This window comes from Periplaneta americana, chromosome 8, assembly GCF_040183065.1.
Source record: "Periplaneta americana isolate PAMFEO1 chromosome 8, P.americana_PAMFEO1_priV1, whole genome shotgun sequence".
In the NCBI taxonomy this organism is placed as follows: Eukaryota; Metazoa; Arthropoda; class Insecta; order Blattodea; family Blattidae; genus Periplaneta; species Periplaneta americana.
Genome location: NC_091124.1, coordinates 9793728 through 9817506, shown reverse-complemented (window position 1 = coordinate 9817506; position 23779 = coordinate 9793728). Strand labels below are relative to the sequence as shown.

Here is a 23779-nt window from a genome sequence, read left to right as displayed (position 1 = left end):
ACTTCAAAATAAATTAATTGAGGAGTTAGACCCCTTGATTTCGACGTTATTCAATGTACTGATAATACAGAGTGATTCACGAAATATGACCCACACTTTAGGAATCATTTCTATTACGTCATATTAAAAGCATAGTGAACAGGTTGCTGCTGCATCATATGCCATATACTGTAGAGGAATTTATGTCTTTAGACCTTGCATGAAAGTGCCTACTGATGTGTAATTGTGAAGGCATTAGGTCGTTATTGCTGTTAAGAACATTTCTATTATTATTATTACAGTATTATTTTTATACTATCTTAGATACAGTTCTTCTTAAATCATGTCAGCAGATGTCCTGCAATAACAAAGCTACAAATTCATAAATATGTCTATAGTATAATCAGAAACTAGATTGACTTAGAAATAAGATTGACGAAGCCATGATTTGTAAAAAATTTTATGATGAATAAATTACTATTACTATTACTATTCTGAACAAGGCTTGTAACTTGCTTGCATCTTAATATAAAGAGTGAAGCCTGCACTAAGGGAAGTGAGGTTCTGTTGTGACATGTAGTATAGGTAGAGGATTAGGATAGGTCAGGTCTGGTGACAAATTGTCATTGAGTAATTTCTAACATCAGCATTAAACAATCTTACATTGGAAGTTGTCTCTTTAGAGACCATGTTTAATCAACATGATGGTTCCTTTTTAATTTCATTTTGTTACGAGTTTGTCCGATAAGCAAGTTACAATATAATAAAGTTTGAATAGGCCGTCAATGCTTATCTGTTTTTATATAAAGTATTGTAATAGATTAATTTATTACATGAACGTTTTCGGCACTTGTGTGTGCCATCTTCAGATGTTAGAAAAGATACTGCATGTTAATGTATCCATTTTGGCAGTGTTAACATGCAGTATCTTTTCTAACATCTGAAGATGGCACACACAAGTGCCGAAAACGTTCATGTAATAAATTAATCTATTATAATACTTTATATAAAAACAGATAAGCATTGACGGCCTATTCAAACTTTATTATAATGATGGTTCCTGCTTTCACTTTCCTCGTGCAGTAGATTATCTTGTGTACTGTACCAGATGAAAGTACAAACAAGAGAACAATAAGACTTGCCCTTATCGTGAACATTGTAGTGTTCATCAATAAAAGTGTATTAAGCTACGAAATAATGTTATATGCTAAATTCACATTCATGTGACCAAGTGTGTTGAAGTGGAAAAAGGGATATATCGGTAGGTACTGTATTTGAAAATATTTTCAAATGAGGTAAGTGTGCTTATTTGCTTTCTAATACGGTAAATTGCATAATCTTTGTCATAATCTTTCTGTGTATTTTTAATTGATTCCCTTCAATTTTGCTCACATTTGCTTCTACAGAGTGTCCATAAAGTTCCACACCATAGGGAAATCAGAGAAAATATTACATCATATGTTTGTTTGTTTCAGCTCGATGATACTGTCGTTAGTATAGCGTATTGAGATCATGTTACCTACTCTATGGACGCGAGGGATTGTTGCAGAGGCAAGTGGCTGAGGAATTCAACACAAAACATCCTGATAAAAATGTGCAACAAAACACAGACGTACACTTTCGCGACTGACCCAGTTGTTTTAAACTTGTCCAGAATGTGGCACATTGTGCTTTGTTGCACATTTTTATCAGGATGTTTTGTGTTGAAATTCTCGGCCATATGCCTCTGCGACCATTCCTCACATCCAGAGTAACACGATCTCAATATGCTCTGCTAACTACACCATCATCGAACTGAAGCAAACACATGATGTAATAGGCTATATTCTCTGATTCCCCTATGATGCGGGACTTTATGGGCATTCTGTATTTTCTTAGGATTCGAACAGCTATAGGCGTATCCTCTTAAATATTGATCTTACGACTTCTATTAATACGACATTTTGTTTTGTGTTCAAAGTTTCATAATATAGAAATGATTCCCAAAGTACAGATCATACTTTATTAATCATTCTATATACTGTACATAATAGATTTTTGGGTAATTCACGGTATCCACTTAACATTCCCAATGCTTCGGAACTGCATACAGGTACTCGCTTGTTACTCTGTTGGGTTCCAACGACTGAATTTGGAATATCGGGTGTACCTGTACGGTGTCACAGAATGTTAACTTTCTGTGGACATATTGCGCAATAGGTACGCGTTGTGTTCAGTAACTGTCGGAATTTTATGTTTTCAGGGTTAGGACCTAGATAGGCTAATTATTTTACTTAGAAAAATAACATATATTTTATATTTATATAATTAAAACAGTTTCATAAGGTTTCGTAAAATGCAAAATGGCTTCTTTTATGACAGATGTTGTCACAACATGTTGCAATGTTTCGTAATATTCAAAATGGCTTCTTTCGTGACAGATGCTGTCAGTCCTGTCACAACATGTTGTGACTCACAGAGTCAAGCATCAAGAATATTAAATCTCAAGTTGGCCAACATATGTTTAAAAATTTTAATGTGGCAAACCCCAGGCAAACGGGATGATGTATAGTGTTTTTGAGCTTGTTGTATTGGTGTACTATGTATCACGGCCGACTTGATGCTCGCTTCGCTACTCCTTTGTTCTTTCATGTATGTGCTTGTTTCGAGGTAGTTGTTGGTAGAGATGGGTAAAAAATAACACAACAGTTATTTTGGAACTGTTCCGGTCTCGGAACTGTTGCAAAAATGAACAGTAGGTCGGAACCTCCTGTTCCGAAATAACAGTGTTCCGACTCCGAGCTGCTCACTTGCCCAGCTGTTGCGGGCTCGCAGTACCGCGTTGCACAAGGTATGTTCCGACTCCGAGATAACAGTCGGAACGTCGGAGCTTGTTCCGATGAACCAACGACAGCTGCAGTTACACTGTTCTCGTTGTTCTTTATGTTGTACTTGGAACTTCGTTGGATGAAGTTGGTACTTGAAACTCTCACGTGGTTGGAGGGGGGCGCATGGAAATTGAAATCCTTGCGGTGGCGCGAACTTTAATATCAACACTTGTAAGACTGGCCAATTATCTGTAATGTTATAGTAAGTATTTAATAATCTGTAATATTCATTCCCGCTTTATGGTTTATTTCACCATTAGTTGACTAATTCTGTTTTATAAACATTCTACAAAGTCATAAAGTACGCATACTATTATTAATTCATTGATCAGCTGATTCTATACAAAGGTTAAAGTCGTAAATGGTAATGAGTGGTTTAATTACAATGTCTGTATGTCGTTTGTTGAGGTTAAGTCTGACAAGCACAAGTTTTTGTGCTATCTTCTCTGTTATCAAAGAACGACAAAAATGTTGTAGCATTATTTGTTGGAAACTACCCATATAAGTACTGATTTGGAGAGCGAGGTTTAATGCGAAGTTTAAATTACACTTTGGTAAAGATGCGATTCGAACATTTTACTAACCCACTGCGGGGTTTCCAGGTTTCAGTACTGCCAATATATATCTTTTTTAATTATGAAATTGTAATATTTATTATCATTATCATTATTATTATTATTATTATTATTATTATTATTATTATTATTATTATAACTGTGCATTAAGAAAAGTAAAAATAAAAATTAATGATTTGTTTTTTTTTTAATTATGTAATAGAGAGAACAGAAATTACATACCATATGTTTTAAATGTTATGTTATTTTTTTTTAGTTGGCTACCATGTCTTTATAACTTTATGTACGAAACAAAGTGTTGTATTCTGTCCTTGTAATCAACAACTGTGTAATTACAAACATTAAGCTTTAGAGTTCTGTCCGCATGCACAGCAATTTTCCAAAATCGATTCGAATGTGCATTGCAGTGCCATCTATAGATAAGAATGTGTACTATGTCATGCCTATGAGTGCTCCAGTGTGAGCTGCATGGTGAAGAGAGGGTACTGTACCGTTCGTTTGAACGACTCAACGACTCCGACTCATCACCACTGGTGACTGTTATTTCGGAACTGTTATTTGGAACATAGTATTTTTTCGGAACCGGAACCGTCGGAACTGTTCCGGGAAAAGAACAACTTCGCCCATCACTAGTTGTTGGTGGTTGGACGTATAGAGGTGTTGTCATTTGTTGTGGTGAAGTTTCTTTTAAGGTGAAAACACTGCTATATTGCTAGGAGAGTATATCGACTGGAAATTTGCAACTGAAGACGTTTACTTTCCGCTAATACTGCAGTAAGTAGAGTAATATTGAAAATGTAATTCGTTAAAAATATTTGAAAACAAATTTAATATTGGTAGGTGAATTATGCAGTTTGTCATGATGATATACTTTTCTTAGTAATAAGAATTATTAATTGTACAATTCAACGATTTTTAATGTGTCATTAAAACTTAAAATTGGCCAATGAGATGAAAGTAGCTCTGAAATAGCTTTGTAGGTGCTTCTCTGTTTTGTCACGTACCTACTGTACCTACATAGGATTTGAACAGAGTGAACTCTTCCCACTAGTCAGCGATGTATGCAATGGAGGAGGAAAGGAAATGGCCACAGTTATGTCCTTATCCTGGCTTAGTTGTATTGTGAATGATGTTTTTTTTTACCGACGCTGTATCAACTACTAGGTTATTTAGCTTCGGTGAGATTGGTGATAGCGAGATGCAGTTTGGCGAGATGAGACCGAGGATTCGCCATAGATAACCTTGCATTCACATTACGGTTGGGGAAAACCTCGAAAAAAAACCCAGCCAGGTAAACAGCCCAAGCGGGGATTGAACCCGCGCCCGAACGCAACTTCAGACCGGCAGGCAAGTGCCTTAACCGACTGAGCTATGCCGGTGGCTGTGAATGATGTCTTATTGGTGTCACATGAGGTTTCGGTGAAACTAGCGCTGAGGTAGTTCTGGTGATTTCGGAAGTGAAAATCGTTTAAGTTAAAAAGAGAGTTTTGGCTAAACTACATCTAAGGAAGTTCCCTTTGTACTCCGCTTATACACCTTGGATGTACGAAACCGTGACAGGTTAGTTTCGGTTAATTTAGGCTTTTATCATGTTTTGCACATACGATCACCTGCATCTCCACCCCCAAAAAAAAAAAAAAAAAAAACCCTTTTAAATTAAACGATTTACACTTCCGAAGTGTAAATCGTTTAATATACACACATATATATATATATATATATATATATATATATATACACACACACACACACACACATATACATATATATACATATACACACATACTGTATACCCCCCCCCCCACACACACACACACACACACACACAGAGATATGTCTATTTTTTGACGCAAATCAGTGAAACAAGTAACTCCAATTCACTTGTAGATATGTTATTAAAAGTCAGATTTGACGGATTCTTGCACAAAAGTGTTAGCATACATTTATCTGTGCAGTGCAAACTAAATGTCGATTTTGAAAAAAAAATTTGGACTTGACCAGTTTTTGCACTGACGTCTTCTATTTTAAGTATATTTTTTTACGTCTCATTCTTTTGTTATCAGACCATAAATTTTCATGAATATCACTCTCCCTCATTTGTAAGTATTGCGTTAACCCAAGTGTTTGCATGTCCTCCCATTCTTTCTACATGTCCATACCATTCCAGTTGTTTGTCTTGAATGAAATGAATGATTTATTGAATTTTGAACATTAATTTTTTGTCTTATAATATTATTTCTTATTCTTTTTTTGCCGAGGTATCCTTACAGATCTTCTCCAGAAATCCATCTCTGCTGTTAATTTTTCTTTGAATTTCATTTCAAAATCCAAACTACTTCTGATCTGTATGTCATAATACTTTTTACATTGTTTTGAATATGTATTTTTATCTTTGTTTAATTTATAATCTGTCCCAAAGAATACCATTAAATGAAGACCTTCCAGGAAAAAAAAGTATGTAACATCATATTCTTGAAATATGTAGGTGGAAAAAGTAATTTTAAAGCATTTAGGCCTATTTATAACAAACTTTTGCATTCAGTGGCTGAATAAACTTGTATCTTGTTTAGTCAAATAGTAAGTTAGTGACAGTAAATATAGTCCTAATGAAATATGACTCTGAAATTATTTTCCTTTCTCCTGAAATATGAATTACAGTTGTGTTGTTGCACCTTCATTCCGGGGAGGTCTTCAAATATAGATATTGTTAACTTTCCAGAATTAATTTTGGTTCTAATTTCCTATCTTGTAGTCAGTCGCTTGTTATTTTCATTCCAAGGTATTTATGTTCTTATTTATTTTCAAATGCCTAGCATTAGAAAACAACAATAACATATTCTTTTGTACGTGAAATTGTTCCCAGTTCTTTCAGTACCGGTACCTATTAAATCTTGTTTTGTACCTCCTATTGTCATACATTTGATTTCAGTTGTATTTACATTAAGATCTCATTTATTGTAGGCCTATTCTTGAACCAAATTTCTAGTAGTGTATTCTAGTAATGGTTTCACAGCCTTGAGCCAAAATCATTTGATTGTCAGCAAATTGTAATGAATATATAATGTTGTTATTTATTGGAATTCCCATATTCTTAAATATTTTTCTTCTAAATTTCTAACATTTTCTCTGTATATAAATTTTAAATAGTGTGCGTGACAAGCAACATCCTTGACGTAGACTTTGTGACTTGAAATCCAGGTGACATATTGTCCCTCCTCCGGCAAACTAGCGAAAGTGAAAATAAGCGCCCCTGAACTTAAGGTCTATATTGTACTAAAAAAAATCTGCTTGTTCTTCAGCTTCCAGCTTTTGGAAATTAATTTTTGTTTTATAATTTAATTTTTTTTTTGTTATGGCTTTGTATTTTGACATTGATATCAAAAAATGTGTTTAGAAAATATATTGCCTTCAGAAAACATGTTTCCCAGCTGTATAAAAGTGGACATTTGACCGAATGTTTTCCATTTTCAACTTTTGATGAATTTTTTTGGATATAGCTATTAACATAGGCCTACATTTCGTTTTGGAGCTAATGTTTTTATAGTATATAACTTTTTGATCAATTCATGGGTGCTTGTGTAAAGGTAGTTAAGTCAAATTGTAAGATATGTAAACTTTTCTCCTTGGTACTGAACAAAACCCTGTTGTCACAAAATACAAAGCACTGTAACTGCCTTATTGATGGAAGAACGATTTAACCCCATTAACACAAGAAAGAAGTAATTGTGGAGGGTTCAAATCTGCACTTATCCTGTTGTAGCCATTTCATACTTACCGCTTTTATATGAGCACCCTCGAATTTCAGTTAATTTGCGTTTTGCATTCTTTAATTCACCCTGCAATTAAAACTTGATCATCTGCATGTAAATTGTTTTAATATTAATAATATTTATCTTCAGTCAATTTTTTACTGCATTTGTTACTGATTTCCATAATCATCTTCATACACAGAGCATTCAGCCACTGCCATCGTAAAGCACCATTAGAATGGCAGTGATTCAGTTCACATCTGGGCTGATGAAGTGCATGCATGGTGAGTAGTGCAGTGCAGACAATGGCAATTTTGAACTGCTTTGTCGGCCAGGGGCACTGCCTTTGAAAAATTGGAGGGGCAAAACTTTTCAGAAAAGAAGACTTTTAATTGATGTTTCTCAACAACGTCCTTGCATATTTATAGAAAAAATAACATCACATGATTTTTCATATAATATCCATGGAAATTGCTTAACCCAAGATGATTGAAAAAAACTATGGTCCTTATACACTTCTTTTCCTTCTCACTGTTTTGTACACTATTCATTTATCCTGGCAGCGATGATGAACATGAACTGCCACTACTACAATCCAATTTATCATTCTGTTTCGCTTAATTGCAGTTTTATTTTAGACAGTTTTTAATATTGTCTATTAACTCTTAGGCCCAGTTGCAGAAACACCGATCAAAATATGATTGGCGATCAAGGAGGGTTTGATTGGCCATCAGTTCTATTTCTGTTGCAGAAAGAACAATCAGTATTTGATCGGAGTTCAGTCTTCCATCAGATTCGATCAACAGATTTTTGCTGGTTATAAGTGACAGATCATTGATCAAGTATTAATGTTGTTCTGTTTATAATGCAGTTACTGTAATGTATATAGTAAATAGTTATAGCGTAACAATATTTTATTTTAATGTACCGAAGTACATATGATATTTCCATGCAGATATTCTGCGTCATCATACAGTGTAAGAGTAATGGAATGGAGAAAAATTCTCTCCGGCGCCGGGATTTGAACCCGGGTTTTCGATTAATACACACACATCTAAACTGGGCTCTAACCTTAGGGGAAATGCCGCTGCCCCTGTTTGGAAGCGCGCTAGTTCCTATTCAAAGTAATTAATTACTATTTTTTAATATGAAGAATCTCTCTCCAAATTATTTAGAAGGGCCTCACGATTAATTTTATTGAGGGGCGATGTTCGTGATTTTATAAATTGAGGGAGCAGAAAGTGCCTCGCCCACCCAAAGTTAGCACCTATGCTGTTGGTCCAGATCTGATGTGAATGCTTTGTGTAACCTAATTTTGAAGCTTTAATATTTTATATCTTGTTTATGTAGTTTGTGACCATGTTTTTGCTGGATAGAGCATTACTTTTTCTTTATTAATATAAAACATTGTAACTTTCATACAACAATGTGACTTTTATCTCTACCTTTAACCACACACCCATCAACAATGTGTATTCAACTCAACACAATGCTGGGTAACTTTCGGTGCTGGACCCCGGACTCAATTTCACCGGCATTATCACCTTCATATCATTCAGACGCTAAATAACCTAGATGTTGATACAGCGTCGTAAAATAACCCAATAAAAAAAAACAACACAGTAGTCGTTATTGCACTCCACAGAACGACAATGACAATACACGGGTATTATTGAGAAGAAGAAAAACAATGTCTTCCTAATTTCGACTAATGTTCACAAGCACTATGTGCAGAACAAAACTGTCAGTTCACAGTTCGTTCGCCTTGGCTAGTTCTTCTAGCTCACTCACTCAAGTTCACTGTACGTCGAACCCAAGCCTTCCAGATATAGTTCACTGCACTCGAACCCAAGACTTCCGGATATGCCGCACTCGCCTGGACGCTGCCACAGTTACAGACTCACTAAAGTTCACTGCACCTCGAACTCAGATCCTCTGGATACGTCTCCGCTGTCCAAGACAAGACTTGAAGACTAACTCGCAGCTGACTCACTCCTGCTCCGAAGATGGCTCGCACTTTTATTACTAAATCATAACATCTCGAAACTTCGATCCACGTGGCTTACAGAATCTTCGGGAGAGAACTGCTTCCAGATGTTTTCCCCTGCTCTCTCTGCTCCACGTCGTCTCGTAGTTTTCCTTCCTCTCGCCCCGCACTGCGCCACAGTGTCTACCGAAGCCAGAGTTCCGCTTCCCCTGTGCCTTCCCTGTCCCTCCATGCTGCGCTTGATGTGCGCACACTCCCGAGGCAACCAGGATTTTCCAGAACGCTCCAGACGGGTGCCACAATATAATTTTCTTCAAATATAAAGTCCTTGCTATATTCCTCCCTAGCGTCATTCCATGATTTGTATTCTGTCTGTATTAATTTATTGAACTTAACTATGTTACTTATTTACCATAATAAACCACCATTACTTTTCCTCTTCATTAAATTGACCATACGTTTATTCTTTGTTCTGTTTTCTTTTCTCAGGTATAAGGAAACATGACGCATCAGCAGTCTGTTTCTTATAAAGTGTTCCTCCAGAATGGAGAGGCAGTTGAAGTGCGCCGATTTGGAGTGGATTGTGATGTAGCATCCAAATTTGAATACCTAAAGGAGAAGCTGCAGAAAGTTTTTCCAACATTGCATGAAGCAGACTTCATTGTGGAATGGAAAGGTAAGCAAACTGTTGAATTCTAATTTTTTTTTCCAACATTGTGTGAAGCAGACTTCATTGTGGAATGGAAAGGTAAGCAAACTGTTGAATTCTAATTTTTTTTTCCAACATTGTGTGAAGCAGACTTCATTGTGGAATGGAAAGGTAAACAAACTGTTGAATTCTAATTTTTTTTTCCAACATTGTGTGAAGCAGACTTCATTGTGGAATGGAAAGGTAAGCAAACTGTTGAATTCTAATTTTTTTTTCCAACATTGTGTGAAGCAGACTTCATTGTGGAATGGAAAGGTAAACAAACTGTTGAATTCTAATTTTTTTTTCCAACATTGTGTGAAGCAGACTTCATTGTGGAATGGAAAGGTAAACAAACTGTTGAATTCTAATTTTTTTTTCCAACATTGTGTGAAGCAGACTTCATTGTGGAATGGAAAGGTAAGCAAACTGTTGAATTCTAATTTTTTTTTCCAACATTGTGTGAAGCAGACTTCATTGTGGAATGGAAAGGTAAGCAAACTGTTGAATTCTAATTTTTTTTCCAACATTGTGTAAAGCAGACATCATTGTGGAATGGAAAGGTAAACAAACTGTTGAATTCTAATTTTAATATGCTCTAGTAATTTTACCTGAAGTTATCATGTGAAGTTTTTTTGAAACTGAATATACATTAGATAGAACGTTTCCTTAAAATGAGGTTGCCTATGCTCTATATCTGGGGGTGGGGAATGGAATTGTTCTGATGTTTACTTTCAAGAAAGATTTCGTGCCTGAATTAAGCCCTCATTTCTTAAAAATATCCGTAACTAGAAAGTTTTTTAAATTCCAATTTTATGTTACATGAGTAAAGTTTTTTCAACAGTGGTTATTTTGTTACATGCTGGGTACTAAGTTGACATCACATTTGCATTGAGGCAAGCAAAATGTTCATGACAAATCTAATTTAGAAAATATAAAAATAAATTGTATTTTTAATGCATGTATAGATACTGAACAGCATTCAGACTTGTTTAAACATGCATTGTTTCACACAGTACCTTGAGTGCGATAATACATTTAATTATTCAAATACCAAGAATGAAACATGGACTTCCCCATATGAAGTTTCCAGAAGAGGTCGTTTGAGATTGAAGTCTTGTATTTTTGAGTACTGAATTAGAAGAGTGTGAAGTGGGATTTTAAAATAAAACTTCGGTAATCTTCTTGTTGAAAAAAAATTAGAAAAATGACACACAAATGCTTCATATCTGATCATTCAAATAAAGGGAAGAGAAATATTGTTTCATTATGCACCGAATGCATTTTTATAGGATGGATTTTTTCATTACAGATTCTGATGGTGACATCATTGTCATCTCAAGTGATGAAGAGCTTACCATTGCATTGACTGAGATGCAAACTGAAGTTCGCAAATTATATGTGACTGTTCTCCAAAGAAAACCTATGAAGCAAGATGGTGAAGGTGAGTATGAAAGAGATTTTCAGCTTGTAGATATTTACATAATGGCCATATTGTGCACAACACATTTGATGACTTTATTGCTATGTCATCGGTTATGTAACAATGCTGAGTGAGTTTTTCTGAATGCACTTAAACCTGAAAGTGTAATATGTATTTAAGGCACGAAGAAGACAACTTCTTAAGTTGACGCGATTTATTGAGATCCTACAAATTGTTATAAATAAAACAAAATGATTACAATGACCAATGACTGCATTCAGAATTACACATCAGTGACTAATAGATGATCTGCTGAACATGTATAAAAGCAGCATGGAATAGAACACCATTTTTTTCCATTGCTTTTAAAATTCTATTTGTAATCGTAATTTGTTACTTTGTTTACATTAGTCATTGGTAACGATGTAAAAATAATCTTCATTCCTCATTTGTCTCTGCTTAGGTTCTATTGCCAGAAAATGTAAAATTCTGGCAAGATTGTTCATCATATTTCCTATTAGGTTCATATTAATCATATCGTCACCACCCAAAAAAAAAGGTTTAAAGTAAAGTTGTCCATTTTCCCCACTTATGGAAGCTGATAAAAAATTTGTTGTTCTGAATAGTTCAGTTTCTCCAATCTTGATTTTTTTTCTTTCATGTCATTCCCTTAAGTAAAATTCCTAAAAGATTTTTAATTGGTGTAATAAGAAATAATTCTACAATAATTACCAACAGATGTCCCTGATCATATGATATATTCTAAGAGAAAATATGAAACGCTTAGTTTTTTCTGTACTTTATGGGAAGCAAACAAACCATTGGTTACAATAGACAAAAATATGTTATTGCTGTTTTCTAATGCCAGGCATTTGACAATAAAGTCATTTGACCTCTTGCACTCCAATATTTTTCAAAGATATCATCATGGTCAGCCACTGAAGCACAGATTTTGAGGTGTTCCGAATCCATTTCTTGGTTTGAGTTGCACAATGGGCAGTTAGGGGATTGATATATTCCAATTCTATGCAGGTGTTTGGCCAAACAGTCATGGCTTGTTGCCAATCTAAATGCAACTACAGATGATTTTCGTGGTAAATCGGGAATTAACTGTGGATTATGATGCAGAGAGTTCCATTTTTTTCCCTTGAGATTGTGTTATCAAATTTTGTTTGTTGAAGTCTAAGTATGTAGATTTAATAAATCTCTTCACAGAGTATTATGTAGATTTAGTAACAGGTCTGTAAGTAGCAGTGCTGCCCTACTTTGCTAAAGCATCCGCATTCTTGTTTCCCAGGATTCCACAATGGGATGGTATCCATTGGAATACAATTCTTTTATTGAGTGATATTAATTGAGAGAGCATTTTAGTTATTTCTGCTGTTTGAGATGAAGGTGTGTGTTTAGAGACTATTGATAGAATAGCTGCTTTGGAGTCTGACAGTATAACTGCATTTTAAAATTTATTGATGTGGCAGAGAAGATTCCTGAGACTTTCACTTATTGCAACGATTTCTCCATCAAAACTTGTTGTTCCATACCCAAGAGATCTATAAAGTGAGAAGAGACAGCATGTAACACCTACACCGGCACCTTGTTCTCTGGAGATCAAGGATCAGTCGGTGTATAAATGAAGCCAGTTTTGTGGAGGGTACCTGATATTAATTGTCTCTGAAGACAATTGTTTTAGTATTTCAGTGTTTACTTCTGATTTCAGTATTTCTTCTGTTAAATTTAGATTATATTCTATATTTAATAGAGTTAAAGGGTTTGATTTAATTTGTAAGTTTTCTTTTAAATTCGGGATAATTGATTTTCTTTGATTCTGAACAATGGATATGAAACTTTTTTGAGTTTTCAATCTACAGAGAGGACTGTATGAATGCCAATTGTTTCCTGGTAATCTGATAAGTTTTTCATATTGAGTCAGTGCTTTTTCTTGTATTGTCATTTTGATGCTGTTAATATTAGTGAGGAATCTCATAGAATCTATTGGCGTTGTTTTGATTCCACCAGTAATGAGCCTGAGAGCTTGGTTTTGAACATATTCTATTTCGTTTATGAAAGGTGAAGTAATTAAAATTTCTCCGCAGTATGTCAGCACTGGCTGTATAAACATTTTGTATGTGGTGTTCAAAGTATTCCTAAAGCATCCCCATTTCTTTCCTGCTAGTCTTTTTAGAAGGGAGAATCTTTTACGAGCTTTTTCAGAAATGTATTTCAAATGGTTGCTCCATGTTAACTTACTATCGAAAATAACTCCAAGGTATTTGGATTCATAAGTCCTAGGAAGGTGTTGGCCATTGTATTGGATATTGAATTCTCTTTCTTTTTTACCGAGTGAAAATATTTGGTAAAATATTTTGTAAAATTCTGGCAAGATTTTTCATCATATTTCCTATTAGGTTCATATTAATCACATCATCACCACCCAAAAAAAGGTTTAAAGTAAAGTTGTCCATTTTCCCCACTTATGGAAGCTGATAAAAAATTTGTTGTTCTGAATAGTTCAGTTTCTCCTATGTTGATTTTTTTCTTTCATGTCATTCCCTTAAGTAGAATTCCTAAAAGATTTTTAATTGGTGTAATAAGAAATGGTCTTAAGGAAATTCTACAATAATTACCAATAGATATGTCCCTGATCATATGATATATTCTGAGAGAAAATATGAAACAGTTAGTTTTTTCTGTACTTCATGGGAAGCAAACAAACCATTGGTTACAATAGACAAAAATATAGTCAAACTCATATCACTGTCGTGTTAGCAAGAGGGACCCTTTCAAAAACAGTGAAAGAATTTTCTACTAACTGAGACCTTAACACAAAACTATTACAGTGGAATCTCGATGCATCTTTCATGTTATCATTTTCCTGTTTGTTTTGTCCCAGAAATAGTCCCATATAAGTAACGCTATTTTTGTCCGATTCCATCGTTGTTGGTTTATCACATCCATCATTGAGAAATCAAGGTCCTGACACAATATTTTCCCATGTAGATAGTTTTATTTTACTTTGAAAGGGTGAACTTTTTGTTCTCCGTTATTATCTTCGAAGTAAGAAATTGCGATCCCAAGTGTGTGCCAAACTTTGCGGAAAGAACAAAATGTAATATGCCGCCATGATATTATGTAAAATGATTTGTCATCTTAAGGTACGGTCACACATCGCTACTTTTGCAGTGCAACTTTTGTACTGCAGCTGCAAAAGTTGCGTGTCATGTTCACACATAAGCTAAAAGTAGCGTGCTGCACGCTACTTTTCATGCTGCGCAACCCGAGTGCAGCAAAAGTTGCAACTGGAGGTTGCGAGTCTGTTCACACACAAGGCGCTACTTTTGCAGCCGCAGTCATGTTGCAGGTTTCCATCTCCGTGTTGACTTCTTAATATAGATTTTGTGGTTATGTTCGCATTATTAAGAAACTCATGCGAAAGCTTCCTTATCTATTATTTGCTTTTCTGTCGTATCTAGTATTCAGAAATTGTCATTATTTTTACTATAAAGCTTTTAAAAACGCCTATATACTTAAATGATAACCAACAGTATATTCACGTAATCAATGTTGGCAACCCTCTTGTTTGGAACTACGCTATGGAAAATTAAAAAAATGAATTATATCGTCAGCAATTATGCTCAGACTGTGTTGTGTATTTAATAACTGTTACAAACAATTTATTTTCATCACATTTAACATTAAAATATATCCAAACAATAAAAGTATCATTGGCACATTTGGGTGGTAACACTGGTTGCAACCGCAGCAAAAGTTTCAACAAAACTGATATGCTGCGGCTGCAACCCTGAGAAACCTGTTCACATGTCGCTACTTTTAAGCTGCACGCAGCATGGAAAAGTAGCGGGCAGCAGGTTCGGCAGCCGCTACTTTTCGGGTTGCACCGTTGTTCACACGTCGCAGTACGAGAGTTGCGCAGTTTTTTGTACTGCAGCGCTGCAAAAGTAGCGACGTGTGACCATACCTTTAGTGCAGCACATGAACCTTCCATGTGCATATGGTATAGTCTGTTAATACGAAATTAGTTACTACCTGTGTGATCTGTACTCCTATGTGCCAAATCACTGATGATGTCTGCTGGAGTAGCAGACAAAACATATGGTAGCAACAGCTCCAACAGACTACTGCCCTTTAGCCTGGATAACATCGATCCCAATAGACTTTCTTATTGCAAGTTTACAAACAAGAATAAAATATGAGACGTGTCCACTATGATTTCACATTATTTAAGATACTGTTGTCAGTCTCGGTAGTGCAGTTTGTATTGTGCTGGCCTTCTATGCTCTAGGTTGGTTGCGGGTTCAATCCCGGCCCAGGTCGATGGCATTTAAGTTAAGTGTGTTTAAATGCGACAGGCTCATGCCAGTAGATTTACTGGCATGTAAAAGAACTCCTGCGGGACAAAATTCCGGCACACCAGGGACGCTGATATAACCTCTACAGTTGCGAGCATCGTTAAATAAACCATAATTTAAAATTTAAAGATACTGTTGTTGTTTAGTCAACTGTCCGAAGACAGATCTGGACCCCACAAGGTACACCATCAGGACATCACTCATGAGGCAAGTAGGCCAGGAGATAATGGGGTAGGGTGGCCAGTTCCTTTCCCTCCTTCATTGCATATATCCCTGACTAGCTACATATTCCACTAATCAGACATTAGATTCATATAAAGAATTGTTCTTCCTCTGACGCATGTTGTCAAGTGAGATGTACTGCCTATCATATATATCAGCCAGAACTTCAATCAGAGATGTAAGATATTGTAATTTTTAAAAATTAAGTGCATCGATTATGTGGATATTTTTCCCTAAGTTGTCTAGGGAACATTGGGATGCATCCATAATTCTGTTGCATCTATTATACGTCTGAATATGGTAATTTCTTATGGTTTACCAGTATTATTGTTTTTGTCTCTTTCCCCTAAAAATTATGGATCGAGGTTTCATTGTACATGATATTGTAATTGCAACTCTATAAGGATCTACAGTGAAACCTCGGTAAGACACTCTTCAAGGAACCGCATAAAAATAGTGTATTAAATGGGACTGCGTATTAGCAAGATTGGATTAGGCCTATTTTTGGACTTTTATCAATTTTAACACAAAGATATAAATCAGCATAAACATTTTTCTGTTGTATTGACCAAACAAATCCTTGAATATGTTGGCACTAGTGGTAAATGTAGAAGTCAGGAAAATTTTCTCAGTATCCTCTAAAGTACGATATTTTAGAATTTTCAGCAGATGAAAAAGTGTATTAAACGGGCTGATGAGCATATTTAGCGGTGCATTTTACATGATTTTATATAGGGATCTCAAGGGACGGACGAAAAGAGCGTATAATGCAAGGTAACGTAACAAACAGGCATGTGTTATTGGGGTTTCACTGTATTTTCATATTGAGAAATCATTTACAGAAATTTAAAAATTAAATTTATCTTTTTTCTCTAATTATTAGATCTGCTTATTTTTTAAAAGGTTTTTCTTCTTTGCTTTTAAATTCAAGTCTTTTTCATGTACTCTTATTATTTTGTATGTTGTCTTTAAAGCAGTACTCATTAGGGGAAGTCCAATTTTTTTTTAATTATTTAACAATTTCTATCATCTAAATAATTACATCAACTGAAAGAGTTATCTTCGTGCCTTCAATTTATTATATTTTAAGATTTAAGTGCATTCAGAAAAATTCATTGTAGCTGCTTTGTGTCACGTGACTGATGACCTAGCAATAATTCGACTTGTTCTACTGAATGTAGCCGATATAAACAAATTACAAATGGAATTTTAAAAGTAGTGAATTACTGGCTGCGTTTGGAAGACATCAATCATTCATCTGCTGAATCCATGTAAAAGCAGTATGATGAGTAATTGTATGATGAAGAATCAGACACCCTTTTTTCCATCGTTTTTGAAGTGTGATTAGATATCGTGATTATAAAGGTGAGGAAAATGGAGAAAGAAACGAATTTAACAATATAATCTATAGAGTTATAGGAAGTGAAGAATTACATGATGAACTGCAAAATGGTAAGTAAAATATTGAATTGGCGATGTTTTATAAAACTAGTTTATTTAAAGTATTTGAATCACATGTACTATAAGGTTCAAGTCGGAACTGTAACTATAGTAGACCTATATTGAAAAAATATATATTTCGTCTTATTAAATTATGAGAGAATAATTCGAGTGTGTTGATTGTTGGTGTTAATTACTTTAACGGTTGCTACAAGTAGTTACCTTCAGGACAATGAAAGAATTAGTTAGTTTTTTTTTTTTTTTTTGTTTCACAGACTTGGCTGCTTTCAAAAAGTTAATTGCAAGCAATGCAGCTGCTTTGGAAATGCAGGCTTCTGCTTCAGATGGTGTTCTTCAAGGTATGTACCTACTAATTGTAAAGGAAGATACCAGGGCTTGGATTTGAAAATATTGAGCGATTTGGCTTGGGACAGGCTTTGGCAGATTTATATTTTCTAAATTGATTTAGAGAAGGGTTAATATTTTATTTTTATTTTTTTTTTTTATTCTCAATAGGACTGAAGGAAGAACCGTGGACCTGGACCAGAAGGAGTACTTTACTCCTTTTGGATTCTGTTGAGAAGAGGAAGTTACAATTTCGGAACCCAAAAACAAAGAAGAAAGATCTATGGAGGAGTGTAAAAGATGAATTGGTGACACATGGTTTCGAGAGTGTTAATGATGAAATGGTGGAAAGAAAGTTCAGAAATATGAAAGGGACATATAAAATAATAAAAGAAAATATGAAAAGGGGGGCAACTAGCAGAGGGGATGTGAGGTGGGAATATTTTGAGACAATGGAAAGAATATTTGAAGATGATGATACCGTTGACATTGGACATACAATTTTATCCATCTCCACTCCTGTTACTTCTACTGCATCTGCATCCACTTCTTCTTCCTTCGATCCTGGTACATCTACTGCAGCTGCACCCATATTTATGGAATCTGCTCCAACATTGCCAGTGGCAAACTTAGCCACTTTAATTGATGATCAATCAACACCACTTGAAAGTGCCACAGATACACACAGTACATCACCAAATGTTTCTATGTCAGTCTTGTCAGCAGTTGAACAAATGCAAACTCCCACATCATCTGTCGATCCATTAAAGAGGAGAAAGCTGAAAATAGACAGGGGAAGGCAATTGTATGGTCTACGGAAGGAACAGATTGAAATGGAAGAAAGCAGAGTAAGGGAACTACAATTACTGAGAGAAGCAATTGAAGAAAATAACAGAATACAAGCAGAAAGAAATGAGCTATTTAGATGTTTCTTAGAAAATGATACTTCATCTTAAATAGCTATGTACAAATACATTGGCACAGCCAAAAAAAAAATTATGTAAAATTGCTCTGTTTGTTTTTTGAACAAATGATAATATTAAAGTAGTGAAACAATAATTGTGTTCTGTTTTTGTATTGCAGCCTTTTATAAATAAGGCACTTCTTCATCCCGGTGTTGTATCACCATGTTTCTGGAATGTCTGAATTTACATCCTTTTTCTCATCCTTATAGGCAACAAAATTCCTGTCCAAAATGAAATTGTAATACACAGACAGCTGCAGCCATTTTTCCTTGCTCTTGGTCAATTAAGTCGAGATACTTTGTCCTCCTGAAATTTCTTGTTAGGTGCCGAAAAGCTCTTTCAATTGTTGATCATACACTGTTCAATTTAGTATTGTAAACGGTCTGTAGATGGCTCCTATCTCTAAAAGGAGTCGTCAGTTTTACTTTTAGATGGTACATTGCATCTCCTAAAACAACCATGGGTATTGGTGTCTCATTTGAGGACTGTTATCTCACCGACCTTGACAGTGCTTTTTGTGCTATGTGACATCAACTTCTCACTCTGCTTTCTTTTCTAACCATAGCTCATTACCAACTCATAGAAGTGGGCAGATAATACAGTGTATATTCAGTATCAGTGTTGGAATCGTAGCTTAACAAATCAATGTGTACGAGCTAAAAACGACTATACAATATAATGTGGAATAGGAGAAAGAGTTCTTTTGCTGTTTAGAAGGGGAAAAAATACATTGTATGTTATGTGCAAAAGTCCTAGTAAATTTAATATACAACAACATTACTCGTTAGGACATAAAGAACATGCTGAATTAAAAGGTATGAAAATTAAATGTTGTTTGTGTGAAGTCTGCTACTTCCAAAAGAAATTTGTCAACATAAAATTTATTAGCATACTAAAGTGATGACTTAAAATTATTTTAGGTGCAGAATGTATAAATCTATTAAGTAACCTTAAGAAATGCCAGAATATTCAAGAGAATAAATGTAGATAGCTTGATGGATTATTAATGGCTAGTTATGCATTTCTTGGGAACTTGCCTGTAGTCTGTAACAGTTCAGTGATGGAGAAACAATAAAGAGGTGTATGATTAAAACTGCCAGATTAAACTAACCAAGTGAAATAAAAAGCTTGAAGAGGCACATTCCTAACAATCTGTCACATCCATAACTGTGGAATAATGGTTAGCATATTTGACTGTGAAACCAGTGGGCCTGGGTTCAAATTCTGGTTGGGACAAGCTACCTGGTTGAGGTTTTTTCTGGAGTTTTCCATCAACCCTTTAAGAGCAAATACTGAGTAACTTTCGGTGCTGGATCCTGGATGGTAGAACGACTTAATCAACTTCAGTTCACAGCATTGTTCCAAAGCATTCAATAAGAGTTTATGATCAGTGATTTTGAAGTTGAACACAGCAACAAAGTCTCTTCAAGCATATAATAGAGTATGTAATTTATTAATTTACTTCCATGAAAATGATTTATTATGCCACATAGAAAATCGGGTAAAATATTAGTTTTTCTACGTGTTTACGTGGCAAACCCTGTCTGCAGCATGATTAAATGGATTCCTTTCCTATTATATGGTAATAATCCACTTCATTTGCAACATGTTGTTTGCAAGGGATGTGGTAGCCATCATTTGTACCAGTGATTCCAGGAAAACATCGTGACCAGTTCTGGAAAATCTGTAGTAAAGGATATAGGCTAAAGAACTAAATTATATGGTTTTCAATGCCATGTAATCAACATTGTAACAAAAACTTACAGTTGCTATTGCTTAATAAATATCTGCATCAGGCCAGACAATATAATGTGGCAATAATCTTGACATTGCTGTAATTATTTGTTTAAAATTGGTGTGGCCTGTAGTTGTTGCTAAATAGAACCTATCTCTTGTTGCAAGAAAGCTTACCTTAAGAACCCACATTATATACAATAATTTCTTGTTTAACGGTGCCATCTGATATGAATTTCAGAACATGTTCCCCAGTATTTTGTACAAATTCCTAAAAAAATAAGAATAAATTTACGGTATTGGTACTACTTCACTTCAAAAAACAAGATAAAATGTAAGAAAGAATGGTAATTACCTATCAAAATAAATACAAAAATGTGAAATAAAATAAGTTAACTCAACATAGAAAACTTCCCTCTGCCGTCTTTCTGGACATTCTGAAATGTTGTTAGAACTGGATGGCATTATGATTTGGAACTACTGTATTTGCTCGCGTAATTTGCGCACTTTTTAATTAATTTTGGGCACTGAAAAATTGGAGTGCGTAAAATATGCGGATTTTTCAAATAAGAGGTCCTGTTCTGAAATACAAGTATTTACGGTAGGGCTAATTTTCTATACCGGTAACTTGTCTCTACCAAGGACAAGCATTGTTAAAGTAGCGGGACTTTGGGGTTTCTTTCTGAAGCAGGTACTTCAGTTGCTGGTGAATGACCTACGATGGACTGTAGGGAAGGAAAATCCCTACTACACTGAAAAAAATATGTACGTAAAATGTGTGCGCAAAATACACGGAGCAAAAATAAAGTTCAAAATAATCCCTTAAAAATTAGGGTGCGCAAAATATGCGGGGGCGCAAATTACGCGAGCAAATATGGTATCACTTCAAAATAATCTTCATTCCACACTTGCTGTTGCCTTGAGAAAAAGGTAATGGTATATTGTCTTCCAAAAAAAGGTTTAAAACAAAGTTATCCATTTTTCTTAAACTGTTTCATAAAAACGTAGGTCTACTATAACCTCAACAATTTATAAAGTGATGGGAAGCAAACGAAGTTCCCTATTTTCTTTTGTTTTTAACTGTTTCATAAAAGTGTAGACATATGTAACTTCATTAATTGCGATAACTCACGAAAGTTTTCTACTTCGTGCCTTCAATCCATTTTAAGGATTTTAAGTGCATTCAGAAAACTGCTCATCATCACGTGACTGATGATTTAGTGATAACTCATGGATGTGTTCTGCTCAAAGTGACTACTGTTTTGATGCGAGTTAAGCAAACAATTAGTCATTAATGTGTTCTAAATGTGGCCAGTCACAATGAATCAGCATTATGTTGTTATTATTATTATTATTATTATTATTATTATTATTATTATTATTATTATTATTATTCGAATTAAATCCGTGGAGCCAAAGGATCATTATTGAAAAATAATTTTAGTGTAGTTTCAAATTTTGAAATAAAAAATATGAAGCTACTTGTTTGCAAATTTAGAATATTGTACAGTTTTAAACAATATGCAACTCGTTATTTTCTCTGCTTAGAAATTAAAGCTTTGTAAACAAGATGGCTGTAGTTATAGTAGCAGTGGTGGTAGTAGTAATAGCGGTAGGTAATGGTGTTGCTGATGGCAGCAACAGTGATGATCGCAATGGTAGTTAAATGTAACAATAGCATAATTGTTACAATATTATTTTGTCCTACATTTTTTACTCACATTGAGCGTGCTACAACACAATATTATGCAAAATGAGGTACATTGTTAAAAAATGTTACAAGTTATTGCATGGTAAGTCATGAAATATTGTATAGGTATATTATGGATTTTGTTCAACATTTTTGTAAACATTAAATTAAAAATTAAAAAACAATATAATGCAAATATATAATATAATTTGTAATTCATTCTGGAATTTTTTTTTTTTTTTTTTTTTTTTTTTTTTTTTTTTTTTTTTTAAGGATTGCCGTCGAGTATTTAATTATATTCATAATAATAATTTGGTTCTGCACATTTTGTATGTTCCTTCATTGTACAAAAAAAATTTTTGTAAAGGTACTGCGTGCACCAGAGAACAAGCCAGTAACTTTTTTAATTTGTTAAAGTTTATAAATTTATATTTTTTCCAAAAAATAATTTGTTGGCTCATATTTTTTTCTTCTCTTCTTCTACCTCGTGTTTATTAGAGGTTTCAATCTGATAGTGTTGTGGTAAAAAAAATCCTTTCCAAAGATCTTGTGCTACCTTTTTTTTTTTACCGTTTTTTTTTTTTTTGTGTGTACTTTTTTAAAATGTCTAATATTACCAACCTTCTCATTTCCCTGGATGTGTCAGGCTCTCTTCTCATCAGAGAATTCATCTCTAACCACTCGTTTGATCCTATTTGTTTCCATCTTATAAGTAGATTATTCTATTCTATTCTGCATGTTTTCTGGCAATATGTTTTTTTGATACTTCTAAGGGACTTTTGACTGTCGTTTTGTTTCTAAAGCTAACTTGAGTATACTTCTTTCCACCATCGAATTTTTTATGTTCGTACCTCAGAAATTTCGTTTAAGTTGCTTGCATGCAACTTCAAATCTCCTACCTTATTAAATATTACAAATGTAAGTAAATGTAGTTGAAACCATGACTATGTGAGGCAGCCTTTTTAAGAGACACTGACTTATGAGTTTATGACTTGAAATGAAAACATGTCTTATTTAAACATATCACCATGGTGCTGGAATATTACTTGTAATTTTACAAATATTTTGTTTGTTTAACAGGTCAACAGGTGCATGTGGGTGTTACATGTGATGGATGTGACAAGGGAGTGGAAGGTTTCCGTTACAAGTGCATTCAGTGCCCAGACTATGATCTGTGTGACAGCTGTGAGAGTAAGGGGCTCCATGCAGAACACTATATGATTCGCATACCAGTTCCCATTTTTTGGGTGAGTGATTTGAATTTATTTTATGAAAAATAATTGAACCAATTGGCCAGTTAATTTTAAAGTCGGATTAATCGATTAAATGTGTTTTTTGATTAATCAAATCGATTAAAAATTGTGATATGGTGAAGGAAACAACTGCCTTGTAAAGTCTGTATAGCACAAAATCTGTTCATCATTAGGTTTGTTCCAACAAGCGGTTCATGGATCAGTTCATGTACGGTTCCTGTACCATCTTATGCGCATGCGCTAGTTGAGCATCTGCTATGGGATTGAAACTGGACTGCACGCTGTTGGAACGCTTTCGCGGATCGTTATGTACTAAATCCAGAGATGCTATAACTGTGATCACCTTTGCTAAGAACGGGATGCTTATTATTATCGTTTCGCAGCCAATTCTAATTGTAGGAAGTAGAATTTCGATCATTTTCTATAAAAAGATGACAAAAAATATGGAAGGCAAGAATTCCGCCAATTCAATGTCGTGTACTGGGGGACTCTCAT

The 23779-nt window shown here is 34.6% G+C and overlaps 1 protein-coding gene across 2 annotated transcripts in view; it reads left to right on the top strand.

Annotated features, from left to right (window-relative positions):
* Nucleotides 1-4056: 4056 nt before the first annotated feature.
* LOC138704479 (sequestosome-1-like) overlaps nucleotides 4057-23779 on the top strand; it is a 37669-nt gene continuing 17946 nt past the window's right edge. Inside the window, exons 1-5 of one of the 2 annotated variants that reach the window (XM_069832402.1) lie at nucleotides 4057-4195; nucleotides 9647-9833; nucleotides 11158-11289; nucleotides 17573-17656; nucleotides 23112-23278. In XM_069832402.1, coding sequence (XP_069688503.1) covers nucleotides 9659-9833; nucleotides 11158-11289; nucleotides 17573-17656; nucleotides 23112-23278 — 558 coding nt within the window. In that variant the 5' untranslated portion in view covers nucleotides 4057-4195; nucleotides 9647-9658. Of the gene's footprint in view, nucleotides 4196-9646; nucleotides 9834-10279; nucleotides 10338-11157; nucleotides 11290-17572; nucleotides 17657-23111; nucleotides 23279-23779 lie in introns of those variants that run through there. The other variant, XM_069832403.1, reaches the window with a different exon arrangement.